Source organism: Siphateles boraxobius, unplaced genomic scaffold (genome assembly GCF_051911475.1).
Source record: "Siphateles boraxobius isolate OS27281-9 unplaced genomic scaffold, OSU_SipBor_1 7, whole genome shotgun sequence".
NCBI lineage: Eukaryota > Metazoa > Chordata > Actinopteri > Cypriniformes > Leuciscidae > Siphateles > Siphateles boraxobius.
In genome coordinates this window covers 22,971,611-22,998,187 of record NW_027509197.1, presented here as the reverse complement: position 1 = coordinate 22,998,187, position 26,577 = coordinate 22,971,611, and the positions used below count along the sequence as shown (strand labels likewise).

The 26,577-nt window shown below is 38.6% G+C and overlaps 1 protein-coding gene and 1 long non-coding RNA gene across 2 annotated transcripts in view; one reads left to right on the top strand and one right to left on the bottom strand.

The window, feature by feature from the left end:
- The window catches only part of LOC143723180 (uncharacterized), a 292,525-nt gene that overhangs the window by 174,809 nt on the left and 91,139 nt on the right, over positions 1–26,577 (bottom strand). The gene's annotated exons all lie outside the window — the stretch shown is intronic.
- Positions 1–26,577, top strand: part of epb41l5 (erythrocyte membrane protein band 4.1 like 5) — a 74,282-nt gene that overhangs the window by 15,390 nt on the left and 32,315 nt on the right. The window contains exon 3 of the mRNA XM_077215176.1: positions 12,443–12,547. Within this exon, the coding sequence (XP_077071291.1) occupies positions 12,443–12,547 (105 nt within the window). The remainder of the gene's footprint in view (positions 1–12,442; positions 12,548–26,577) is intronic.

The following is a 26,577-nucleotide window of genomic DNA, read 5'->3' as shown; positions in this document are numbered from 1 at the left end:
GATTATACCTTTGCCCACGCCGTTGGATTCCGTCGGTGTCGAGTATGGAGAGAACAACCAGCGTTGTATTTCCAGTTGTTTTCCTCGCATGCACTAATGGATGTCTGACAATTTCGTTGCTTTTTGGAGTATACTGTACAGGCTACACTCGTTATGCGGTACCGTTGCTCTCAAACTTTTAAGTGTTAAATAAAAAGTACCGTGAGAAAATCCTGCAGGTGTCAGTGCTTTCTCTCCGTCCATGCAATAGATACACACCCTTGAACGAGCGCGGATTTCTAGTGCATTTACTTGAACTTCTGAGGTAATATTTTTGGTTTAACCCATTTGAGAAATTGAGAAGCGGCCAAAATCAGATTTTAAAATCAACTGAACTGAATAAAGCTCTTGATGAACTTGACGTGCGATGCCGCACTGACTGACATGTATGCGCATGAATCACTGTCACACGCACAAGCTCAGAGCAATATTGTAAGTTACTGCATGATAATACATTTTTAACTAGCAGAATAATAATGCATCCCGATACACATAGTCTCACTTTTAGTTACGTCTTTTAATTATTATGGTATTTTGAAGGGCAAAAACATGAACTTTAACTATTGGCTTTACTTCTACATTCAGCTGTCACTTTAGCACGAGGCCAGTAGCATAGCATTAGTACCTCAGCTCCACCCACGCTCCGCCTCTTTGCCCATTTTCTTTTATCCGGGAGTGACGAGAGCTGACGCGATGCCAAGATGGCGACGGTTGGCCCCGCCTACTTTAGGCTTCAAAAGCACTCTTCAGAAACCTACGGGTGACGTCACGGACACTACGTCCATATTTTTTTACAGTCTATGGGTTGGACGCTTACACACACACACACACACACACACACACACACACACACACACACACACACACACACACACACACACACACACACACACACTACAGCATTGGTCTTCACTATTTTTTTCATGAGAGCCGCACTGATAGGACAAAGTCAGTAGAAGAGCCATTTTTACAGGAAAGTATAAAAAGTTACATCCAGTCATAAATACCATGTCTGTTTATTAATATGTCACCCCTGAACATTCAATATGCAATGCAATAAATATATATTTTTTAATGATTTACCAGTCAAATTTGTAACTGAGACAAGATGATTTCCCTTAATGACAAAAAAAGCAGGATTTCCAGAATAGATTCATCCCAGAATGACATTAAGTTATTTTTTTCTACATTAGCCCCTCATGTATCTAATCAGCCAAGAGCACATGCGGCGTTAAGAGCTGGAAACACCGGCATAACTGGCAACTCCGCAGGGACTGGATATGTTTACATGCACAACTTTTGTTTCAATCGGTCTGAATTCATTGTGATTGATTAATCTGAATGTATTGTAGTTTACATGAATGCTTAACATCGTGATATGATGCATGATCAGGGTGATGTGCACGTTTATAAGTCAAAAGATTCAAATTTGGAGTAGGTTTTTTGACATTCTCACACTGCACAAATATACAAAGTTTCCCGCTGTTGTCGCGTAATAACCATTTTCCTACATTGGTTCTTTATTTGTTTTAAACAGCAGACTTAATATCAAATTCTGGTCATAATTTGGAGACTATGATGAACCGTTATGCCGTGCTGTTTGTATTGATCACGCAGTAAAAATGCCCAAAATCAGTCGTCTGTGGATGAGAATCTGAGACAAGGACTGGTGAGCCGTTGTCATGCTTCACTTCACAGATACTGAGTGAAAGGAGAATTATAGAACGACGTGACACTCGTTTATACGACACTTTATTCATCAGAAGAACAGCGCGTTCAACGCGACGGACGGCGTCCTTTCAGTTTTGGTTTTCAATCGATCAAGTGAACATGTTCTCTCGATAAACCACCCCTTTCAATCCGATCAAAATTATTTGAAAATAGAGCTGACACTTTGAGTTTTTAATGGGTTATGTTATAGTCCAACTTCTTTTTAAATGTTTTTATGAAATATCTGTAGTGACTGCTTGATCATATCACTGTATTATTTACGGCCATGCGAACCACAAATGAAAGCTTGGTGAGCCGCATGCGGCTCGCGAGCCGCGCAATGACTAACACTGCACTACAGCCTCACGTGCGACGAGCCACGTCTCTGGGCAGCCGCGTAAACTAGTGTTTTTCCGCCACAGCCAATCATGCTGCATGTTTGTTTCACTGACGTTGACGAGATTAACCACTTAGGTACCGAAACTTGGTACCGAAAAACAAGACATGTTTCGATACTCGGTAGTATCGAGGCAATTCGGTCGGTACCTAAAAATTACCGAACTCGGTACCCAGCCCTATTGAATAGTTGTTTTTAAAGACTGATCTTTTCTTGTCTCCTCTTCACACAAATTAAGCACCAAAGTACAAAAGACAAACCACTGCTTCTCTCTAGACAAAGAGACAACAAACCTATTCTATAGTTCTCTGCTTCTGAGAAAGAAGAGACATAAATATCTTTACACTTTGCAAGCTGCACAAACATGCAATGACCATCTGGTGCATCTCCAAGGAAAAGCCTTTCAAACAGTCACCCTGGATACCCATAAATACTGAATCGATGTTACACTGCTCAGTAATAAGGTGGATGTTTCAAGTTCAATTAATTTTCTGGTTTGACATGTATGTTCTCTAACTCTTGAGGAGTGAAGCCAAGCCCTACATAGGAAAGCCCAGTGTCACAAATCATGACAAGCATACTTTTGGGCTGGATCAACCTGTTTGTTTAGTGAGTTTGACTGTTGACTATTTCTTTTTTTTAAAAGCTCTAATTTTTGTAGTGCATCTAAGAGATTGTTTTAGACAATGACAATGGGTTGTTTTTATTATATAAGCGGTGATCTGATATTTGAAGTTACTTTCAAATCTGTAAATCTGAAAATGTCTATTCTGACTAAACCCAACTGTGATAGTTTTATTCTCATATATCTATATTTTTATTTTTTATTCTTATAATTTGTAGTATTATGTTTCATGTTGTATTTGTATATGTCCACTGGAAGCCTCAGTACCAAAACAAATTCCTTGTGTGTGCAAGCACACTTGGCAATAAAGCTCTTTCTGATTCTGATTCTGATTCTGATTCTGTCCTGCTTGCTGAAAGCAGACTGAGGAATGTAACTGCGCCTCCAAAGGCTGTATGTTGGCCTAGCAGCCTGGAAAACCTCAGCTGAACAATGTGAGTCCTGAGCCTGGGGTTCACTCAAGCACACAATGGACTCTTTGTCTGCATTCTTGCAGCTCGCTGGGATGCTTTGTACACTATGCCAACTTACTGGGGCCTGCGTGAGCATCCGGTGCTGAGCGCCTGGACTACGGTTAAACCGGCCTTCCCAACTTGGAGCAAAGCAGTTGGGTGAGAAGCTTGTGTGTCAGCACTCTTTAATACATGGAGATACTAGCAAGGATGTAGCTGTCCATAAACTACTATTTTGTTTACTGTAAGACTAAAGATAAAGGGGTTTATTTAGATTTTATATTAGATTATCTGGAATCAAGAAATTTATACTGATAACTCCAGGGCTGCAACTAACGATTATTTCGATTAATCGATTAATCAGAGTATTATTTTTTTCGATTAATTGATTAATCGGATTTTTTTTTAAAAACTTAAATTAAATTTTTTGTTTATTATAACTGAATAAAACCCTAAATCAGGGTATTTATGTGTAAAAGTGTAGGCCCTACTTTAAAAAGTTCAAAAGCCACACATTGAGTTTTACTAATATCAATATTTGCATTGTTTTTAATGATAATTGCTGATGGCAAGTTGACAACCATAATTAATGTAAAAAACAAAAATCATAATTATATATTATGTTTTAACAATTTTTGTTACACAGTTACACAACAAATTTACACAGACATGTTGTTCAGATGTGAAGATATAAACCAAAAACATCTAAAATAGCCTATTTAATTTATTTAAGATTAAATTAATTATAAGGATATATTAATAAAATAAAAGACTGAAAACAAGCGTGTGAATGTAGAGCCGCCGTGAAAAACAATTAAAACTTAATAGTAGACAAATGTAGTGATCGACCGATATTGATTTTTTTATTACCGATTATTTGCATGTTTATGTGCCCTATAACCGATATGCAGAGCCGATATTTATAATAAATATCTACTTCGAAGCATACTGCTTCGTTTGTTTTCATAAATGGTAAATAAATCAAATTACAATAAAAACATTTATATTATTACATTATATAATTTATATCTAAATTATACATATAATTTATAAGCATCAGCAGCAACAATGTTAACAATAGGCAAAATAAATGTTAAAAGTCTAATGTTTTCATATGGAGAAAATAATTGACAGGGGAGTCATATCACCTTTGCAGAAATGTAATTCATTTTAAACAGTTTTAGAAGGTTTATGTGCCGTTTAATAGGTTTAAACTAAGAGTGAGGAATAATTCACTGGGTAATTCACTGAATGATATTAGCTGGAATATAACATTGTCATTATAAATTATTAATAATATTTTTGTAGGTCTAGATAATGAAATGCTTTCTGACAAAGTGCTGTTTATATGCATTTTCACAGAACTATATATAGGCTACTCAACCGCGATCGTGCGTGCAGATAATAAATAATTAATTTCCACAAAGCGGTATATTTAGATGTGTATGTCTGCTTTTATTAATAACAGCCTTTATATTTAGTGTTTCACTTTGTAAACACCGTTTCAATTTAACCTATTTCTGCGGTAGCGCTATTTTAATTCACTTATGTTGCGAGCGAACTGATTGCGCAACCTGATGCTCGAGACAAATTACAGACAAGTTCCGGGAGACTCCCGCATATTGATAGCGGCCCCCTGATGCCCGCAAATTAGTTCAAATCTCCCTGAATCTAGAGCGCGCGAGCAAGAGTGCGCATGTGAGACAAGAGACTGCTCCAAACCGTAGACCGGTAGAGGGAGAGAGACCTTGCGTGTGTGTGCCTCATGAAGCGCATGTAAGACGAAGAGCATCCTGATTGGCCTGTTTCAACCAATAACCAGTAAATGCTCCCCGTGACGTAGAGCAGACCAACTAACTAATCGTTAATGACATTCGTTGACAACGATTTTCATAATCGATTATTATCGATTTTATCGATTAGTTGTTGCAGCCCTAGATAACTCACTGATTTACATATGAGCATCCATGAAGTGGACCCATTGTGTGGTAACACAATCCCTCTAGTGGACCCTCTAGTGGTAACATTTATCATTTGTTTTAATCCAACCATGTGAAATATTTGACACTGTGTCTTTCGTGGTCATGGGTCAGGTCCTTCGTTGTGAAGCCAGACTGTGACTCATTGGTTTGTCAAGATGTGGTTTGAAATCAGGCACAGTTGAAGTCAAGTGGTTGAGCTGTTGCTGAGTTATCACAGTTAAGACAGAAGAGCTCTTCTTGCAGTTTGTAAATTTATATCCAAGTTTTTTAGATTTTTTTTTATTTTTTATATCCGATATTGTTGAAGTGTTTAGATTGAAACATAACATTTAAATCTGATATCCAAGGTTTTTAGATTTTTTTTTGATTTTTTATATCCGATATTGTTGAAGTGTTTAGATTGAAACATAACATTTAAATTGATTCTAAGGATCTAAGGCCGCGTGTCCACCAAAGCGTTTTTAGCCAGCTAAAAACGCTAGGGCCTCTGTTGATGCCTGAGAGCGCTTCGGCAGTGGAGCTTTTTTTTTCCCCAGTTGAGAGACACACTAGTTGCTCTGATACAGAATATTCAATTGTTACTAGTATCTAATATCACAAATAGTTTGTTATATATATTAATAGTATAACATAGTTATACATATAAATAGTATATAAAACAAATATATGCTATAGTGTATATATACACTGTGTGCAGAATTGTTAGGCAAGTGAGTATTTTGACCATATCATAATTTTTAATGCATTTTTTCCAACTCCAAGCTGTATAAACTTGAATTCTTATTGGATTTAAGCATTTCAGGTGATTGTGTTTTTGTGTAATGAGGGAGGGTGTGGCCTAAGGAGATCAACACCCTATATCAAGTTGTGCATAATTATTAGGCAGCTTTTCCTCAGGCAAAATGGGCCAAAAAAGAGATTTAACTGACTAAGAAAAGTCAAAAAATTGTAAAAAAAGTCTTTCAGAGGGTTGCAGCACTCTTGAAATTGCTAAGATATTGGGGCGTGATCACAGAACCATCAAACGTTTTGTAGCAAATACTCAACAGAGTCGCAAGAAACGTGTTGAGAAAAAAAAACGCAAATTAACTGCCAAAGGTTTGAGAAGAATCAAACGTGAAGCTACCAGGAACCCATTATCCTCCAGTGCTGTCATATTCCAAAACTGCAACCTACCTGGAGTGCCCAGAAGTACAAGGTGTTCAGTGCTCAGAGACATGGCCAAGGTAAGGAAGGCTGAAATCCGGAAACCACTGAACAAAAAAACATAAGTTGAAATGTCAAGACTGGGCCAGGAAATATCTGAAGACAGATATTTCAAAGGTTTTATGGACTGACGAGATGAGAGTGACTCTTGACGGACCAGATGGATGGGCCTGTGGCTGGATCAGTAATGGGCACAGAGCTCCACTTCGACTCAGACGACAGCAAGGTGGAGGTGGGGTAATGGCATGGGCTGGTATTATTAAAGATGAGCTAGTTGGACCTTTTCGGGTTGAAGATGGACTCAAATTGAACTCCCAAACCTACTGCCAGTTTTTAGAAGATACTTTCTTCAAGCAGTGGTACAGGAAAAACTCTGCATCTTTCAAGAAGACCATGATTTTTATGCAGGACAATGCTCCATCGCATGAATCGAAGTACTCCACTGCGTGGCTAGCCAGTAAAGGCCTTAAAGATGAAAGAATTCTGACATGGCCCCCTTCGTCACCTGATTTAAACCCTATTGAGAACTTGTGGGCCCTTCTTAAACGGGAGATTTACGGTGAAGAAAAACAGTACACCTCTCTGAACAGTGTATGGGAGGCTGTGGTGGTGCTGCACAAAAAGTTGATCATCAACAGATCAAGAAACTGACAGACTCCATGAGTGGAAGGCTTATAACTGTTATTGAAAAGAAGGGTGGCTATATTTGTCACTAATTTTGATTTTTAAATGTCAGAGATGTTTATTTGTAAATTGAGTTGTTTGTTTATCATTCTCTCTTTAACAGATTAAGGCGAGACACGGCAGGCAAAAACATGGTTTTTTTTTCACTGGTCAATTTTGAGATTTTGGGCTATGTGTCTTTAATAACATGTCTTCTTTCAGACTTGTGCTGAAAAACAGTCCAAAATACACATTTAGGTTTTTATATTACTACACTTTGTCTGTTTGCGTGTGTAGATTTAGCCTAAATTCGTCAAAAGTTGGCGTTCTAAATCATCCTGCTGCTCCGCGATCGCGGTCTGCACCCTGTCATCACATATACCGTTATGGCGCTTTTCCATTACCAGTACCAGCTCGACTCGACTCGACTCGCCTCGGCTCGCCTCGACTCGGCTCGCTTTTCGTTCCGTTTTCCATTGCAGAAAGTATCGCCACAAATAGTACCCGGTCGTCATAGCGACGACTTTCGTTCCTCGTTGCCCCATCAAGCTCTCGCTGGATCCTCTCTTCGGCAACCAAACAAAGGAATGTCTGCACCTCCTCGTTTGACCACGGCGTATTCTTCCGAGTTGCCATAATAATAGTAGTAAGTTTAGTAACTATCTCTGGCTAAACTATTTAAAAAAGGCGGGGTTATTCTGGATACTCCATCTGGCGCGTGCAATGATGACGCAGTGAATAGTGACGATTCTCTCTGACCAATCAGCAGTCGGCATTGTTTTCACGTCACATTTTAGTATCGCCTTAGCTCGCTTAGAACCTCGCCGGAGGTGGTACGAAAAAAAGTACCCGAAAGCAGGTACAGGTACAACTTTCACACAGTGGAAAACCAAACAAAGGCGAGTCGAGTCGAGCCGAGCTGGTACTGTGTAGTGGAAAAGCGCCATTAGAAAGCTCTCTCTCTCCTTTGCAACGCTATCGGATCCAAATATGGTCATTTCCTGTTTATCAGCAACCAATCATGAAAGTAAAACTGGCGATTTAACTCGAAATGCGCAATCTCATCGGCTGATGCAATTTCTGACAACGTGATTTGTTCAGAATCGCCACGTGACGTGCTCTGACATTATATACATGCATCACATATATACAATAATTTACACACTATTTATACAAAACAATTACATTACACAACACATTTCAGTTTTTGTATAATATAATTACTATATAATACTAAACAAATCTGTAATTGTGGGATCCTAAAGTGATTGTGAGTCCCTCAGGCAGAAACATATTCACCTGTGTGATGGACTGTTGATGTGTGGTTTTAAAGGGCACCTATTATGCCCCTTTTTACAAAGATGTAATATTGGTCTCGGGTGTCCCCAGAATGTATTTGTGAAGTTTCAGCACAAAATACCCCACAGTTAATTTATTTTAACCATTTGAAAATGTCATTTTTGGGGCCTGTTTTAAAAAGAGGTGTTTTGGTGTGTACCACCTTAAAAAATGAGCTGCATATACCCGCCTTGCCTTTGGATGAGGGCGTAACTTGCATACCTATGGCAATAAACAATCGGTAGAAGCAGAATGGCTTAGAATGAGAGACGAGACCCGCTGTTTGTATGGCATTCAGCCGTACATGTTTGAACCGGAATCAGACCCAGATGATGAAGAGACTCCGGCAGAAGAAACACAAATGAGAATGGACCAGGACGACTCGGAATGGTTATTTGATACATTTATGTACTTATAGAGTTGTAATCGCGCCCCCTTTGCAATTATGGATGTGCAACACACACACAGACACACACAAACTGTGATAACGTTGGCAATTTTTTGAAACTACAAACGAAATTATATTTATGTGATGTTTCTGTCTGCACGCCTATATCCCTCGTTCTACAACTTCGTGTCGATGTGCTGGCCTTTGTATAAACATAGCAATTTTGATGTCTTGTCTTTACAGAAAACATGCACAGTTTTTAATACAATATCTTTAAAATATATATATATAAACGTGTGGTTACACACTATACAAACAAGGTTTGAATTATATACACAGACATCCTACGACGACGACAACAACTTTAGACGCATTTGTTGTTGAATTGGCTGACATCGACTGAAATGACTATTTGCTCAAAAATCATAAAATACACTTACTTCTACTGGAGGTGACGTTGGATCGCGAACAGTAGGCAACGATCCACACTTGAGGATTAACTTTGAAGCAAGATCTGCTCTGAATTGACCCTCGTTCACAAAACAGTCAGTCAGAAAATGATTTGCGCAAACAAACGTATTTTGGAAGTTTAAGTGGCGCCTTTCCTTCCTAAATAAAATCCATCCACTGCGTTTTCAGTGGCTCTGATGTCGGAAGTAAGTGAAAACTACTATTTACATTATTACATCCCACAACAGAACATTTATGTTTCTTAGGGGACATTTTCGACAAGGCAGCACAAATCGTCAGAACACCGGCTGTCGTTGAAATGGAGGATGGTGTACACATCACCGAGGGCGGGGTCTATGCCAAAACCACAGTGTCAATCAAACCACGTCGGTGGGGCTTGCTCAATTCTACGTCACATTGAGCCGAATCCTAGAACAGCTCGTTCTGAGACAGTGCTTATGATTTATTGAGATTGTAAAAAAAAAAAACACTGGGTGGATTTTTATCATTCTAGGGTGGTTTTGCTCACACACTGCCAACACACATTTATGTTCAAACGAATTTTGCATAATAGGTGCCCTTTAATGTGTGTTGTAGTGTTGTTTTGGATGTTATGATCAGTTATGGATAAACAATGATGAGTTTTGGATGTTAAACAGTGTGATACATTGATTTTACATGGACCTAAAGCATATTTTGTCTGTAATTCATGGCTTTCAATGGAAATTAGTGGAATTTTGCCATAAAAAATCTTTAAAGGTCGTTTTCTCAAAATTAGTTTTTTCTCACACTCGATTTTCCACGTCTGTACCACCTACATACACCAAACTTTACAGTCCTATTCCTAACTATATTGTGAAGGTTTGTTCAGAAGGATTTGTTGATATATCATTCTTGGCCTGATTTATATGACATTTTATGCCTAAAAATAGGGCGGAAATCAATGTTTTAAGGCTATTGGCAGTTTTTTCTGATTTACAGGCTAACAAAAGGAGATATTCATAATCCCTTCTGTAAATGTCGTTTCATTGAATATATCAACAAAGTGCAAAAATATTTTTGAACCTTGTTTTTTTCATCTTCAAAAAACGTCACTTCAACATATATGCAAATTAGTGCATATTTAATTAGATATAGCCTGATTAGATATTTAATTATATATAGCCCCCCCCCAATCCATCCGTTTCTCTTGTGCAATTAAAACATCCTGATAATACCGTATACCGTCATAAAAGCTCAATCAATCAATCGCAGCATGAAAATTTTATACCGGCACATGCCTAAAATATATATATATATATATTAGGGGTGGCACGGTACATGAAAAAACATACGAACCGTTCGGTTCGCTAGTCTCGGTTCGGTGCGTGTGTGTGTCGCACGGTTCGACGCATGCGCAATGTAACCTCGTGCACGTGACCTCAGACAGTGTGTTTACTTTTCGCGCGAAATAAGAGATGTGTGACAAATGGACATACATATGAGGCTTGTTCGACTTGAACCGGCGCTGCACAGACCGATCGATGAATAACATCAAAGTACCGCGAGAGCAACGGCTCCGTATGCTTTTCAATCACTCTCGCGGTACTTTGATGTCATTAACCGATCAATCTGTGCAGCACCGGTTCAAGTCGAACAAGCCTACAGTAAAAGTGGAGTATGGAGTGCTGCAGGTCTCGTGACGTATAGAAATGTCAAGTGGGAGATATAAGGAAGGCTAACCGGAGTTGGAGGATGTGCCAGCGTCGTATAAGTCCGGTGTGTGGGAACATTTTGGATTTCATGTTACCTATGATATTTAAATACAGTGACACCAAGTTTAGATAAGAACTCCAGTCATATGCTTCCAAATACTGCACTTTAATCTCAAGTGAAAAAAATGCATCCTCACTCTCAGGGAATAGAAGGATTGTTGATACTGTTTTTGTGTTGAGGTTGAACTTATGTTTCACTTTATGGTTATGCCTTTGCTATTGTTATAGCCTCATTATAGGCAATTATGTGTAACATATTTTGACTTATTTAAAAGATAGTGCTTTAAGAGTTTCTCTCTTTTTCTTTTAAAAGATAAACATTTTGTAAGAGCTACACTGACGTTGACAGTTTGATAAATGCAAGTTAATTTTAATCTTTGTGTGCTAAAAATGCACATAAGTCCCTGTAGAGATAGCAATACACATTCTCCTTTTTTGCCAAATAAACAAAAGCATTTCATCAATGTCTTCTCTCTTGCTGTATCAAAATGTCACCTAGCTTTCCTCAGAGATGGTCTCAATAATGTGCTTAAAGTCAAGTCAAATTCAGTTTGTGCATGATTACATGATATACATTTTTTTTAATACTGTATCCTGAATTGTGGATAATTAAGCTATAGCCTGTATCAAATGCTGAAGTACATTTCTGGAGTGTTAATGATTAAAAGAAAAAATAACAACAAGAACCGTACAGAACCGAAAACCGTGACCCTAGAACCGTGATACGAACCGAACCGTGGGTTTTGTGAACCGTGCCACCCCTTATATATATATATATATATATATATATATATATATATATATATATATATATATATATATATATATATATATATATATATAAATATATATATATATAAATTATAGCATATAAATTATATATAAATAGTTTCATATTAAAAAAATGTAGATGCAAGGTCTGTTTGCTCTGGCTCTTGTTTTAAATAATTTAGGTTATTATGCTTGTTGATGCCATGTTGGCGTTGTATAAGCAGGATGTGGCGGTTGGTCAGTGTTGTATTTGTCCCGCTCCTCCTCCACTGTGATTGGACGGCTGGGTAAAAATTGACAGTGATGAGCTCTGCATTTTACCCAAAGTTGAACAATCTTCAACTCTCGGCGACCGGTAAAAAAACGTAGAATTTCTCAGTATGAAATAGACAGCACCTCGTTATGCTGCTGGTTTTTAAAAAAAGCAGCGCTCCCATTGAAAACTATTGGAAAAATACACTAGCCTCTGGGAAAAATGCTTTGTCAAAAAACCTAAAGCAAAACCTTTAGGCCGTGTGTATACCAATCTCAAATGAAGCCTGAATTTATTAATTAGCCTGCATTTATTAATTAATTGATTGTAAATTAATATTACATAATATAAGTTTAAACACCTTAAACCCACTATCGACTGTAAGGATTTAAATCATGTTCTCTCTCTCTCCAGAAAAAAGCCAAAGGTGCAGAGCTATTTGAGCAGATCATGTATCACCTGGACGTTGTCGAGAAAGATTACTTTGGCCTGCGCTTCATGGATTCTGCCCAAGTCCCGGTAAGAGCGAAAAGATTTCTAGAAAGTGGATGCAAGATTTGCTTTGATATGTGATCAGCTGATTTGAGCTGATAAATCACTGTGTAGGCTGAGAAATTGTGTTAAATGAAAATTAGATATTACAAAAAGTAGCTATAGAAATAAGTATTTTATTTGATTCAACAGAATTTATCACACACAAACATTTGGGCTACAAAGGGCCACACTTTTTTCAGAAGCTGTTTTTTTTTTTTTAGATATATTTACAGACCAAAACAGTTATATATTCAGTTACATACAGTTGAATAACATCTTTTATTTTACACAAAAGAAAGAAAGACATCCTGATTTGAAACGACCTGAGGGTGAATACATGTAAATAAACAGATTTTAAATTTTTGGGCAAACTAACCCCCAAAATATGGAATTAATTTATGAAGTGATACTCTAAATAAGAAACTAAACCTGCCAGTAGGTGGTGGTTAATGTCTAAATGAATAAGTAATTGAGTCATTCATTTGATTTGTTCAAACGCCTGATTCATTCAGGAATTAAGTAAATTGTTTTTTTTATGAATAGGCCATTGAATCATTGGTTCATCCTATTGTTCGCTCAAAACGCGAATTCATTTAGAAACGAAGCACCTGGTGTGTTCAACATGAAGTGGTGCTTGCGCGAACTGTTTGGTCTATGACATTAAAGTACCGCGATTCGAAAACATACGGGGCCATCTGGCCTCTAATCGCTCTCTCTGTACTTTGAATAAGGCCTAAAAGATTTCTTATCCTTTAATGCAGGCAAAACCACACAGCAATTCATGGGTTTTACTGTCAACCAACAAGAGTGTAAAAAAGACTCTCACTCACTCACTCACTCACTCACTCACTCACTCACTAGGGCTGGGGCGGTATGGATTTTTTCTAACCGCGGTTGAAAAGCAAGATTTTCCCGCTGTATGGCGGTAAACCGCTTTAAATAGCCAGTCATTATACTCCATATTTATGTTTACATAATATAGTGTTATTTTTTATTTAATCTATGTCGATTATATGAAGAGTGAACAGCATGAGTAAGATAGGATCATAAGATGGGTAAGACACGATTTTGACCACTTTATTAAGTTTTGTTTTGTAGAAAGCCTTTCTTTAAATTAAATTTCGTTTTGTATAAATTGTACCTTATTTTTAATCACTGTTTCATTAACGAATTGCCTGGAATTAAGAAATAAGAAGCAAATAGCAGACATATAATCAGGAGGACGTGGAAGCGCAGGTATGATCTCTTGCGCGTGAAATGGAGCTCGTCTCAAATGAACCGAAACTCTGCGTAGGCTGGGCCTAAATGTCTACTTTTAAACAAAATTCAAAACGAAATGATAACATTTTAGTCTACAGTAGCCTAGTCAGGTAAGGTCAGGTTTGCCGATGTGCGTTATAGGCTATTTACTTAATGAAATAATAATAGACTATCCGCGCATCTCTAATATGAATGGAATGTTATTATGCGTCATGGAACATTGCGCTCCTCAACTCACGAAAGGTCGGATTTGCTCCATCTTTTGATAAGTTTTGTTTAGAAAACCTTGAATCCATGTAAGCCACAATATCATTAGACATAATCCATGTCATTATAATCAATGAATCCATGTCATTAGACACAACGTGCACACATGTGCAGGCCAAGGTTTATTTTTTTTTTCGTTTATTTTTTCGGTGATGACTGTGACGACCTCAGGCCCGCGGTTGGAGTCACGTGACCGCTGTATTGCAGTAATGCGGTAACCGTCCCAGCCCTATCACTCACTCACTCACTCACTCACTCACTCACTCACTCACTCACTCACACACACACACAGAAACACACACACACACACACAGAGAGAGAGGCAGAGTGAGATTAAATGGTTAGTGGAGCCAAAAGATTCATCAACATTTTAAAGGTGCATTGTGTAATATTTAAGAGGATATATTCCTATCAAATACAATATCATATATAACTAGAAAAAGTTCGTCGAGACAAACTTTAAGTTGGCTTGTGAAAGTTTGGAACAGAAAGTTTAAAGAAGTTTAAAGTAGTTTGAAGTTTACATTAGTTTAATATGTAAATTAGTTTAAAATGTAAATTAGTTTGAAGTTTAAAGTAAATTGAAGTTTAAATTAGTTTATAGTTTTAATTAGTTTAAAGTTTAAATAAGTTTAAATTAGTTTAAAGTTAAAAGTAGTTAGAAGTTTAAATTAGTTTAAAGTTTAAAGTAGTTTGAAGTTTAAATTTAGTTTGAATTTCAAAGTAGTTTGAAGTTTATATTAGTTGCTAGGGTGTTCTGGGTGGTTGCTAGGGTGTTCTGGGTGGTTGCTATGGTGTTGCTAAGGTGTTGTAAGGTATTTTGGGTGGTTGCTATGGTGTTGTTAGGGTGTTTTAAGGTATTTTGGGTGGCTGCTAGGGTGTTCTGTGTGGTTGCTAGGCAGTTGCTATGATGTTCTAGGGTATTTTGGGTGGTTGCTATGGTGTTGCTAGGGTGTTTTAAGGTATTTGGGGTGGTTGCTAGGGTGTTCTGGGTGGTTGCTATGGTGTTGCTAGGGTGTTATACGCTATTTAGGATGGTTGCTAGGGTGTTGCTAGGGTGTTTTAAGGTATTTGGGGTGGTTGCTAGGGTGTTCTGGGTGGTTGCTATGGTGTTGCTAGGGTGTTATATGCTATTTAGGATGGTTGCTAGGGTGTTCCTAGGGTGTGTTAAGGTATTTTGGGTGGTTGTTAGGGTGTTATGGGTGGTTGCTAGGGTGTGCTGTGTGGTTGCTATGGTGTTGCTAGGGTGTTCTATGGTATTTTGGGTGGTTGCTATGGTGTTGCTAGGGTGATTTAAGGTATTTTGGGTGGTTGCTAGGGTGTTCTGGGTGGTTGCTAGGCAGTTGCTAGGGTGTTCTACGCTATTTAGGATGGTTGCTAGGGTGTTTAAGGTATTTTGGGTGGTTGCTAGGGTGTTCAAGAAAGAAAGAAAGAAAGAAAGAAAGAAGAAAGATTAGTTAGAAAGAAAGAAAGAAGAAAGATTAGTTAGAAAGAAAGAAAGAAAGAAGAAAGATTAGTTAGAAAGAAAGAAAGAAAAAGTAAAAAAGAAAGAAAGAAAGAAAGAAAGAAAGAAAGAAAGAAGAAAGATTAGTTAGAAAGAAAGAAGAAAGATTAGTTAGAAAGAAAGAAAGAAAGATTAGTTAGAAAGAAAGAAAGAAGAAATATCAGTTAGAAAGAAAGAAAGAAAGAAAGAAAGAAATATTAGTTAGAAAGAAAGAAAGAAGAAATATTAGTTAGAAAGAAAGAAAGAAAGAAAGAAAGAAGAAAGATTAGTAAGAAAGAAAGAAAGAATTAGTTAGAAAGAAAGATTAGTTAGAAAGAAAGAAAGAAAGAGAAAGAAAGAAGAAAGATTAGTTAGAAAGAAAGAAAGAAATAATTAGTTAGAAAGATTAGCTAGAAAGAAAGAAAGAAAGAAAGAAAGAAAGAAAGAAGAAAGATTAGTTAGAAAGAAATAAAGAAAGAAAGAAGAAAGATTAGTTAGAAAGAAAGAAAGAAAGAAAGAAGAAAGATTAGTTAGAAAGAAAGAAAGAAAGAAAGAAGAAAGATTAGTTAGAAAGAAAGAAAGAAAGAAAGAAGAAATATTAGTTAGAAAGAAAGAAAGAAAGAAAGAAAGAAGAAATATTAGTTAGAAAGAAAGAAAAAGAAAGAAAGAAAGAAAGAAAGAAAGAAGAAAGATTAGTTAGAAAGAAAGAAAGAATTAGTTAGAAAGAACGATTAGTTAGAAAGAAAGAAAGAAAGAAAGAAAGAAAGAAAGAAAGAAAGAAAGAAGAAAGAATAGTTAGAAAGAAAGAAAGAAGAAAGATTAGTTAGAAAGAAAGAAAGAAAGAAAGAAAGAAAGAAGAAAGATTAGTTAGAAAGAAGAAAGATTAGTTAGAAAGAAAGAAAGAAGAAAGATTAGTTAGAAAGAAAGAAAAAGAAAGAAAGAAAGAAAGAAAGAAGAAAGATTAGTTAGAAAGAAAGAAGAAAGATTAGTTAGAAAGAAAGAAGAAAGATTAGTTAGAAAGAAAGAAAGAAAGAAAGAAAGAAAGAAAGAAAGAAAGAAAGAAGAAAGATTAGTTAGAAAGAAAGAAAGAAGAAAGATTAGTTAGAAAGAAAGAAAGAAAGATTAGTTAGAAAGAAAGAAAGAAAGAAGAAAGATTAGTTAGAAAGAAAGAAAGAAAGAAAGAAAGAAGAAAGATTAGAAAGAAAGAAAAAGAAAGAAAGAAAGAAAGAAAGAAAGATTAGTTAGAAAGAAAGAAAGAAAGAAGAAAGATTAGTTAGAAAGAAAGAAAGAAAGAATTAGTTAGAAAGAAAGATTAGTTAGAAAGAAAGAAAGAAAGAAAGAAAGAAAGAAAGAAGAAAGAATAGTTAGAAAGAAAGAAAGAAAGAAGAAAGATTAGTTAGAAAGAAAGAAAGAAAGAAGAAAGATTAGTTAGAAAGAAAGAAAAAGAAAGAAAGAAAGAAAGAAAGAAGAAAGATTAGTTAGAAAGAAAGAAAGAAAGAAAGAAGGAAGAAAGATTACTTAGAAAGAAAGAAGAAAGATTAGTTAGAAAGAAAGAAGAAAGATTACTTAGAAAGAAAGAAAGAAAGAAAGAAAGAAAGAAAGAAAGAAAGAAAGATTAGTTAGAAAGAAAGAAAGAAGAAAGATTAGTTAGAAAGAAAGAAAGAAAGATTAGTTAGAAAGAAAGAAAGAAAGAAGAAAGATTAGTTAGAAAGAAAGAAAGAAAGAAAGAAGAAAGATTAGTTAGAAAGAAAGAAAGAAAGAAAGAAAGAAGAAAGATTAGTTAGAAAGAAAGAAAAAGAAAGAAAGAAAGAAAGAAGAAAGATTAGTTAGAAACAAAGAAAGAAAGAAGAAAGATTAGTTAGAAAGAAAGAAAGAAAGAAAGAAAGAAGAAAGATTAGTTAGAAAGAAAGAAAGAAAGAAAGAAAGAAGAAAGATTAGTTAGAAAGAAAGAAGAAAGATTAGTTAGAAAGAAAGAAAGAAAGATTAGTTAGAAAGAAAGAAGAAAGATTAGTTAGAAAGAAAGAAAGAAAGATTAGTTAGAAAGAAAGAAAGAAAGAAAGAAAGAAGAAAGATTAGTTAGAAATAAAGAAAGAAAGAAAGAAAGAAAGAAAGAAAGAAAGAAAGAAAGAAAGAAAGAAGAAAGATTAGTTAGAAAGAAAGAAGAAAGATTAGTTAGAAAGAAAGAAAGAAAGAAAGAAAGAAGAAAGATTAGTTAGAAATAGAAAGAAAGAAAGAAAGAAAGAAAGAAAGAAAGAAAGAAGAAAGATTAGTTAGAAAGAAAGAAGAAAGATTAGTTAGAAAGAAAGAAAGAAAGAAAGAAAGAAAGAAAGAAAGATTAGTTAGAAAGAAAGAAAGAAAGAAAGATTAGTTAGAAAGAAAGAAAGAAGAAAGATTAGTTAGAAAGAAAGAAAGAAGAAAGATTAGTTAGAAAGAAAGAAAGAAAAAGAAAGAAAGAAAGAAAGAAAGAAGAAAGAATAGTTAGAAAGAAAGAAAGAAAGAAAGAAGAAAGATTAGTTAGAAAGAAAGAAAGATTAGTTAGAAAGAAAGAAAGATTAGTTAGAAAGAAAGAAAGATTAGTTAGAAAGAAAGAAGAAAGATTAGTTAGAAAGAAGAAATATTAGTTAGAAAGAAAGAAAGAAGAAATATTAGTTAGAAAGAAAGAAAGAAAGAAAGAAAGAAAGAAAGAAAGAAAGAAAGAAAAAAGAAAGATTAGTTAGAAAGAAAGAAAGAAAGAAGAAAGATTAGTTAGAAAGAAAGAAAGAAAGAAGAAAGATTAGTAAGAAAGAAAGAAAGAAAGAAAGAAAGAAGAAAGATTAGTTAGAAAGAAAGAAAGAAAGAAAGAAAGAAAGGAAGAAAGATTAGTTAGAAAGAAAGAAGAAAGATTAGTTAGAAAGAAAGAAGAAAGATTAGTTAGAAAGAAAGAAAGAAAGAAAGAAAGAAAGAAAGAAAGAAAGAAAGAAAGAAAGATTAGTTAGAAAGAAAGAAAGAAAGATTAGTTAGAAAGAAAGAAAGAAAGAAAGAAAGAAAGATTAGTTAGAAAGAAAGAAAGAAAGAAAGAAGAAAGATTAGTTAGAAAGAAAGAAAGAAGAAAGATTAGTTAGAAAAAAAGAAAGAAAGAAAGAAAGAAAGAAGAAAGATTAGTTAGAAAGAAAGAAAGAAAGAAGAAAGATTAGTTAGAAAGAAAGAAAGAAAGAAAGAAGAAAGATTAGTTAGAAAGAAAGAAAGATTAGTTAGAAAGAAAGAAAGATTAGTTAGAAAGAAAGAAGAAAGATTAGTTAGAAAGAAGAAATATTAGTTAGAAAGAAAGAAAGAAGAAATATTAGTTAGAAAGAAAGAAAGAAAGAAAGAAAGAAGAAAGATTAGTTAGAAAGAAAGAAAGAAAGAAGAAAGATTAGTTAGAAAGAAAGAAAGATAGATTAGTTAGTAAGAAAAAAATAAAAAAGAAATATTAGTTAGAAAGAAAGAAAGACAGAAAGAAAGAAGAAAGATTAGTTAGAAAGAAAGAAGAAAGATTAGTTAGAAAGAAAGAAAGAAAGAAGAAAGATTAGTTAGAAAGAAATAAAGAAAGAAAGAAGAAAGATTAGTTAGAAAGAAATAAAGAAAGAAAGAAGAAAGATTAGTTAGAAAGAAAGATAGATTAGTTAGTAAGAAAGAAAGATAGATAGATAGATAGATAGATAGATAGATAGATAGTTCATTAGTACATATAGAATGGTAGTTTAATTGAGTCTTGGGCTTCAGGGAGTTTAGATTTGAGTTTTTGTGTTGTACACTGCTGGGCCACCGTAGCCTTGGCTCAATTTGAACTGTTGCAATGAAAGTCAATGGGATTTTTATGATTTTTAATATTAATTTTTAAGAAATCTGAAAGTCAAATCAGTCTGAAAAGATATAGCACACTAAGTCAGAACAGTCTGAAGGTCTGACCCGAGTTTGGAGTTTGTAGAGTTAAAGCTCTAGGAGGAGTAGCAGTCAGAAAATTTTGGTTAAGAAAAAGAAGAAGAAAAAGAATAATAATAAGTTTAAATAGGATTTCAGTAAGTTGGCTTTCACAAGCCAACTTAACTATGAATAAAATACTGTCTCAATGATGGACAAGTAGCCTAACAATAATATTCGCAATAACATATCGCTTTACTGAATAATTAAGTAAACCTAATTTCTTAATTTATCTTTGTAAAGAAACCTCATTGTTTAACTGGCTACTCTCTGCTGTTTCAGACTACATAATTTCCTGTCGGCCACCATAACTTCTGTTGGTTGCAATTCGCAACCTCACCACTAGATGTCGCTAAAAATTACACATTGTACCTTTAAACAAAAAAAATAACATCTGAACTACTTAAGTAGTCTTTGATAATTTGTAAATGTACACCAAAATGCAATGCCTAATAAAAGTAAGTCATTCTGTTTAAAAATACACTTCTCAGCAACAAGAATTTGAACAACCCAGTTTAAAAATAGGCCTATTACTATGGTATCACATTTGACCAGATGGCACTAATCTGGCTATTTTTAAGTTAACTGCATATACTGCATTAATTAAAAATACAAAGAAAATCTAATATTGATATTAATTTATATAAAAAATATATGGTGTATAATTAATTGTTTAGAAGATATGAGACCCTTTGGTTTGGCAATGAATCTATTGTATCGTAACCCCTGTATCCTTACATATCGTATAGCCAGATTCTTTGCGATACACAGCCCTATTAAAATATGTCAATGTAATGTTTACATTTACGTCAGGAAAGCCATGCAATGTCCATACCTTATTAGTTAGCTAGAGAAATATATATAGAGAGCAGAGTGCTGTATTAGGCTACATATTCATTAGGCTATATTTTGAGTTAATATGTTAGTGATATCTTTATTTTTAAGGTATTTACATTTATTAATTTATCAAATATTTTTATCCAAATGTATGTTTAAATGCATCCAGGGTTCCAGACTGTGACCAAAATGGTTGCATATGCGACCGTTTTTTGAGAATGTTCGAGTTAAAATTGTATGTGTTCGCATTTGTGCGAGTGCATGGTCATGTACTCAGTTAAATCCACGCATGCGCAACATAACGCCGTTTTATCAGCAGCTGCTGCAGTCCGTAACTTATGTTCAAAATGAACGAGTACATCCTGAATCACTACGGTACGCCTATAAGTGTTTATAGTCTGACTATTTTATCCCGGGGTCGGCTCTGCTGTGGAGTTGCCCAGTGCCCGTGTGACTCTCCATAGACATTAACGGAGAGAAGTAGCTCCGGCTACAATGTTCTTCCGCAAGACAGTTTATTTATTAACGAATGTACATGTCACGCGCATTGCACACTGATGGTAAATGGTTACATTTACTTGAGTATTTTTTTTTTTGTTGAGAAATTGTACTTTTAAGAGTAGATTTAAATGGGGGTAGCCTACTTTTACTTTAACTTGAGTACATTTCTAATGAAAATACTGTACTTTTACTTTGTTACGTTGGGCGACGTTCCTCTCGTTACTTTATTTTTAATGCAATACATATTGTTAAATGCGTTGATTATTCCAAGCGTGCTGTATATTTTTATTGGCATGAGCGATGTTAAATTCACAAATGAATCACTCCTTTGAGTCGATTCTGTTCAAGGACTTGTCTTATCGGTTTAATTTAGACCTGTCTAAATCAGTTCGCGAATCAGTTTGAATTATCTGTTCAGTTTCCTGCACGCACTGAATCGTCTGAAGCGCTTTCAATTCACACTCGACTCAGAATCGTAACAGGAAGATTTAAGAACATCAAGAGCGTTGGATGAAGAGGCCGTGGACCTACAGTCTAGTGAAAGCAAATCTGAAAATGCATCATATTTTTGCCAGCGATGCAGATCTTTATTAGTTGAACATCTTCGTATGCCGTCTGTGAATGAATGATTCCACAGGACGATGCATTCGATTTCATTTCATTCAGGTAATACATTTTAGGATACGTTTTTTGGAAATAAATATATCTGATAGTTAAAAGATTAAAACATTTTGCTAACATGAGGTCTTGTCACTGTCAGTCTTTTTACATTAGTGCAAAACGTGGGTATGCAAATTAAGAACACTATGCATCAGCATCCATTGATTAATCCCATGGCAAGTTGCAAAAAAATAAATAAAGGTGTGACCAAATCATATGCTGGTGCGACCAACTGAGAAAGTTGGTAGCATCAGTGCAACCAATGGAGAAGTTAGTCTGGAGCCCTGACATCTGTCTTGAAAACGATACTCGGTTACTAACGTAACCTCGGTTCTCTCTAGAGAGGGAACGAGTATTGCGTAAGTTTAGCTTACGCTACGGGAAAGATTCATCTTCTCGAGATACTGAAGCCAAAAAATTATCCTTAATTTTGTATAACTTGTCAACGCAGTGCAGCAGCTAGCAGACCTAGAGCAGGCCATCTCGCGTGCTCATTGGCTGCCCTGCGGGCAACTGCTGCAGCCTACCAGTGCGCCTGGCGTGACGTCACGCCCAATGAAGGGCGCCCGCGCCTTTATAGCGTCACAGCCCACCAGATAGGCGTGGCTTAGCGTATAAAATAGGGGCTGTAGGCTGAATTCTCTGGTTTTTCGACGACTGAAGCGAAGTCGCTCGTGGCGTGAGCACGGCCGGTTACGCAATACTCGTTCCCTCTCTAGAGAGAACCGAGGTTACGTTAGTAACCGAGTATCGTTCTCTTACGAGAGGTACTCTCGTATTGCGTAAGTTTAGCTTACGCTACGGGAACACTTTGTCAACGCCGTGCGCGCCAAGCATCCACATGAGACCCCGAGCTTAAGGGGAACCCCATAAGTGGAAAAAATAAGGTGGCCAGCCACGCGGGCCATCACTTGTACATAAGCACACATAGGGAATACAGAGCAGCGCGCCGGTCTGTATAGTCATATGGCACATACCCTACTTAGTGCAGCTCAACCAGGAGAGCTGAGTCATGAACGTGATCTGAGCAGGAGATCTGGGCAGAATACACCTCTTTTCAGACTGACAACAGTTTAGCCTGCAAGGCAGGAACTTCTAGGTTATAAAACCTGACAAAGGTAGACGGGGAGCTCCAGCCCGCCGCTACACATATGTCATGGATAGAAATTCCACTGGACCATGCCCACGACGAGGCCACACCTCTCGTGGAATGAGCCCTGATGCCCAGAGGGCATTGCAGGCCTTTTGACGCGTAAGCTGCCGCTATAGCGTCCACTATCCATCTGGACAGGCTCTGTTTCGAGGAGGCAAGCCCCTTGGCGCGCCCACCAAACGAAACGAAAAGCTGTTCCGAACGCCTGAAGGAGGCGGAGCGCGTAATGTAAACCCTCAGCGCTCTGCTGCAGCCTACCAGTGCGCCCGGCGTGACGTCACGCCCAATGAAGGGCGCCCGCGCCTTTATAGCGTCACAGCCCACCAGATAGGCGTGGCTTAGCGTATAAAATAGGGGCTGTAGGCTGAATTCTCTGGTTTTTCGACGACTGAAGCGAAGTCGCTCGTGGCGTGAGCACGGCCGGTTACGCAATACTCGTTCCCTCTCTAGAGAGAACCGAGGTTACGTTAGTAACCGAGTATCGTTCTCTTACGAGAGGTTCTCTCGTATTGCGTAAGTTTAGCTTACGCTACGGGAACACTTTGTCAACGCCGTGCGCGCCAAGCATCCACATGAGACCCCGAGCTTAAGGGGAACCCCATAAGTGGAAAAAATAAGGTGGCCAGCCACGCGGGCCATCACTTGTACATAAGCACACATAGGGAATACAGAGCAGCGCGCCGGTCTGTATAGTCATATGGCACATACCCTACTTAGTGCAGCTCAACCAGGAGAGCTGAGTCATGAACGTGATCTGAGCAGGAGATCTGGGCAGAATACACCTCTTTTCAGACTGACAACAGTTTACCCTGCAAGGCAGGAACTTCTAGGTTATAAAACCTGACAAAGGTAGACGGGGAGCTCCAGCCCGCCGCTACACATATGTCATGGATAGAAATTCCACTGGACCATGCCCACGACGAGGCCACACCTCTCGTGGAATGAGCCCTGATGCCCAGAGGGCATTGCAGGCCTTTTGACGCGTAAGCTGCCGCTATAGCGTCCACTATCCATCTGGACAGGCTCTGTTTCGAGGAGGCAAGCCCCTTGGCGCGCCCACCAAACGAAACGAAAAGCTGTTCCGAACGCCTGAAGGAGGCGGAGCGCGTAATGTAAACCCTCAGCGCTCTGACAGGGCAGAGGAGATTCACATCACTTTCGCTGTCAGATGCTGGCAGAGCTGACAGCGAAATAACTTGCGCTCTGAATGGAGTGCCCATCACTTTAGGGACATAACCATGTCTAGGTCTGAGGATGACTTTAGAGTCATTTGGTCCGAACTCAAGACACGACACGCTGACAGTCAGCGCGTGCAGATCCCCTACACGTTTTACTGACGACAGTGCAGTCAGAAAAACGGCTTTTAGTGATAGATATTTCAACTCCACGGAGTCTAGTGGTTCAAATGGAAAAGCTTTCAGGGCCTCGAGGACCAGTGAAAGATCCCACATGGGAACCGACGGGGGGCGCGGCGGATTCATCCTTCTAGCTCCTCTAAGGAAGCGGATGACCAACTCATGTCTTCCCAGTGACTGGCCGTGCGTCGATTCCGCGAATGCTGCTACGGCCGCCACGTAAACTTTGAGCGTGGATGGGGATCTTCCCTTATCCAACAGCTCTTGTAGGAAAGTGAGCAGATGCGCCACCCCGCATGTCCGCGGGTCCAGACCTCTGTCGGTGAACCATCCAGAGAACACCGACCATTTAGACGCGTAGAGCCTTCTCGTGGAAGGGGCTCTAGACTGCGTGATCGTGTTCATCACTCCTTCTGGCAGGGCAACGAGTACCCGTTGATCAACCATGCATGCAGAGACCAGCGCTCTGGATGGGGATGCCAGATCGTGCCGCGAGCTTGAGAGAGATCTGCCCTCACCGGAATCGGCCACGGAGCTGTATGTGACAGCCGTGCCAGTTCCGGGAACCAAGTCTGATTCTCCCAACGCGGGGCTATGAGGAGCACCGAGTGGCGCGTTTCCCTGATCCTCTTGATCACCTGTGGCAACAGAGAGACCGGAGGGAAAGCATATAGCGGGAGGCTGGGCCAAACCTGGGCCAGCGCGTCCTCGTCCTTCGAGAAGAACATCGGGCATTGAGCGTTGTCTTTTGACGCAAGCAGGTCGACTTCCGCTCTGCCGAATAGGCGCCACAGTTTCTGGACCGTTTGGGGGTGCAGGGACCATTCCCCTGGGGGAACATTGTCCCTGGACAGTCTGTCTGGGCCGTCGTTCAAATTGCCAGGCACATGCGCCGCCCTCAGCGAGCGCAGGTTCGTCTGTGACCAAATAAGGAGGCGTTCCGTCAGATTGCAGAGATTTCTGGATCTGACACCGCCCTGACGGTTTACATAGGATACCACAGATGTGTTGTCCGAGCGGACAAGAACATGCTGGTCCTGTATAAACGGGAGGAAGCACTTCAGCGCGTTCTCGACCGCTATCATTTCCAGACAGTTTATGTGAAAACCCTTCTCCTGTTCTGACCACTGGCCAAAGGCCGGTCTGCCCTCGAACAGCGCGCCCCAACCCGAGTTGGACGCGTCTGTCGAGATGACCTTCCGATAAGAGATGGTTCCCATCATTACTCCATGCTGGTACCAATCGGCCACTAACCAGGGCTGCAGAGCTGTTATGCAGGTCTGAGTCACTCTGATTTTCTGGCCGCCAGACACCCAGGCTCGGCGAGGCGCGCGAGCGTTCAACCAGCGTTGGAGCAAGCGCATGCGCAGTAGGCCCAGCTGGAGCACCACTGCAGCTGATGCCATACAGCCCAACATCCTTTGAAATGTTTTCAAAGGGAGAAAGCTGCCCTTCTGGAAAGATGCGGCTAGGTGGCGAACACGGCGCTCGCGCTGTGTCGATAAACGAGCCGTCATGGTCACCGAGTCCAGTTCTATTCCTAAAAAGGAAATTGACTGGCTGGGCAGTAATGAGCTCTTGGTCCAGTTGACCGTGAGACCCAAGCTTTCCAGATGACTGAGAAGCACTGTTCTGTGAGATAGTAGTTCTGTCTCTGACTGTGCCAATATCAGCCAATCGTCCAGATAGTTCATTATGCGCAGCCCCTGACTTCTCAGGGGGGCGAGCGCCGCGTCCATGCACTTTGTAAATGTACGGGGTGCTAGGGACAGGCCGAACGGCAGGACGGTGTATTGATATGCCTGACCGTCGAAGGCGAATCTCAAAAATTGCCTGTGACGGGGTACTATCTGAATCTGAAAATAGGCATCCTTCAGATCTAGAGAAATAAACCAGTCCCTCGGGCGAACGTGCGCGAGGATTTTTCTGGTCGTAAGCATTTTGAATGGTCTTTTTACAAGCACTTTGTTCAAATATCTCAGATCTAGGATAGGTCTGAAGGCTCCGTCCTTCTTGGGTACGAGAAAATATCGGCTGTAAAAGCCTGACTCGCTCAGAGAAGGCGGCACCTTTTCTATAGCCCCTTTGCACAGCAGCTTTGCTATTTCTGCGTGAAGTAGGTGTGCTACTTCCGCATTCACTATCGTCGCGGTCCGGGCTTGAAAGCGCGGAGGAGGGCGAACGAATTGAAGTGCATAGCCCTGCTTTATTGTGCTCAACACCCATTCTGAAATCCCTGGGATAGTTTCCCACGCAGCTATGTGAGCCGCCAGGGGGCGAATGGCCTCCGGGTTCAGACCGCCGCCATTTGCGGGCTTGTGAAACTGAACCGGAGCCGAGAGCGCTGCGCGCGCGCTCTCGGTTCTGGGCAATGGCCGCTCGCTGACAGCCGAGTCCGGCTGACTTATGTGAGATGTCCCAATCATAAGGGATGGGGAACATACTTTTGCCACACTTGGACGCGTGAGCAGCGCTCTGGGCGGGAGAGCTCTCTGTAAGCGTGAGCGCGCGCACGTGGGCACGAGACTTACAACTGTATCTGACGCCCCGATCATAGTAG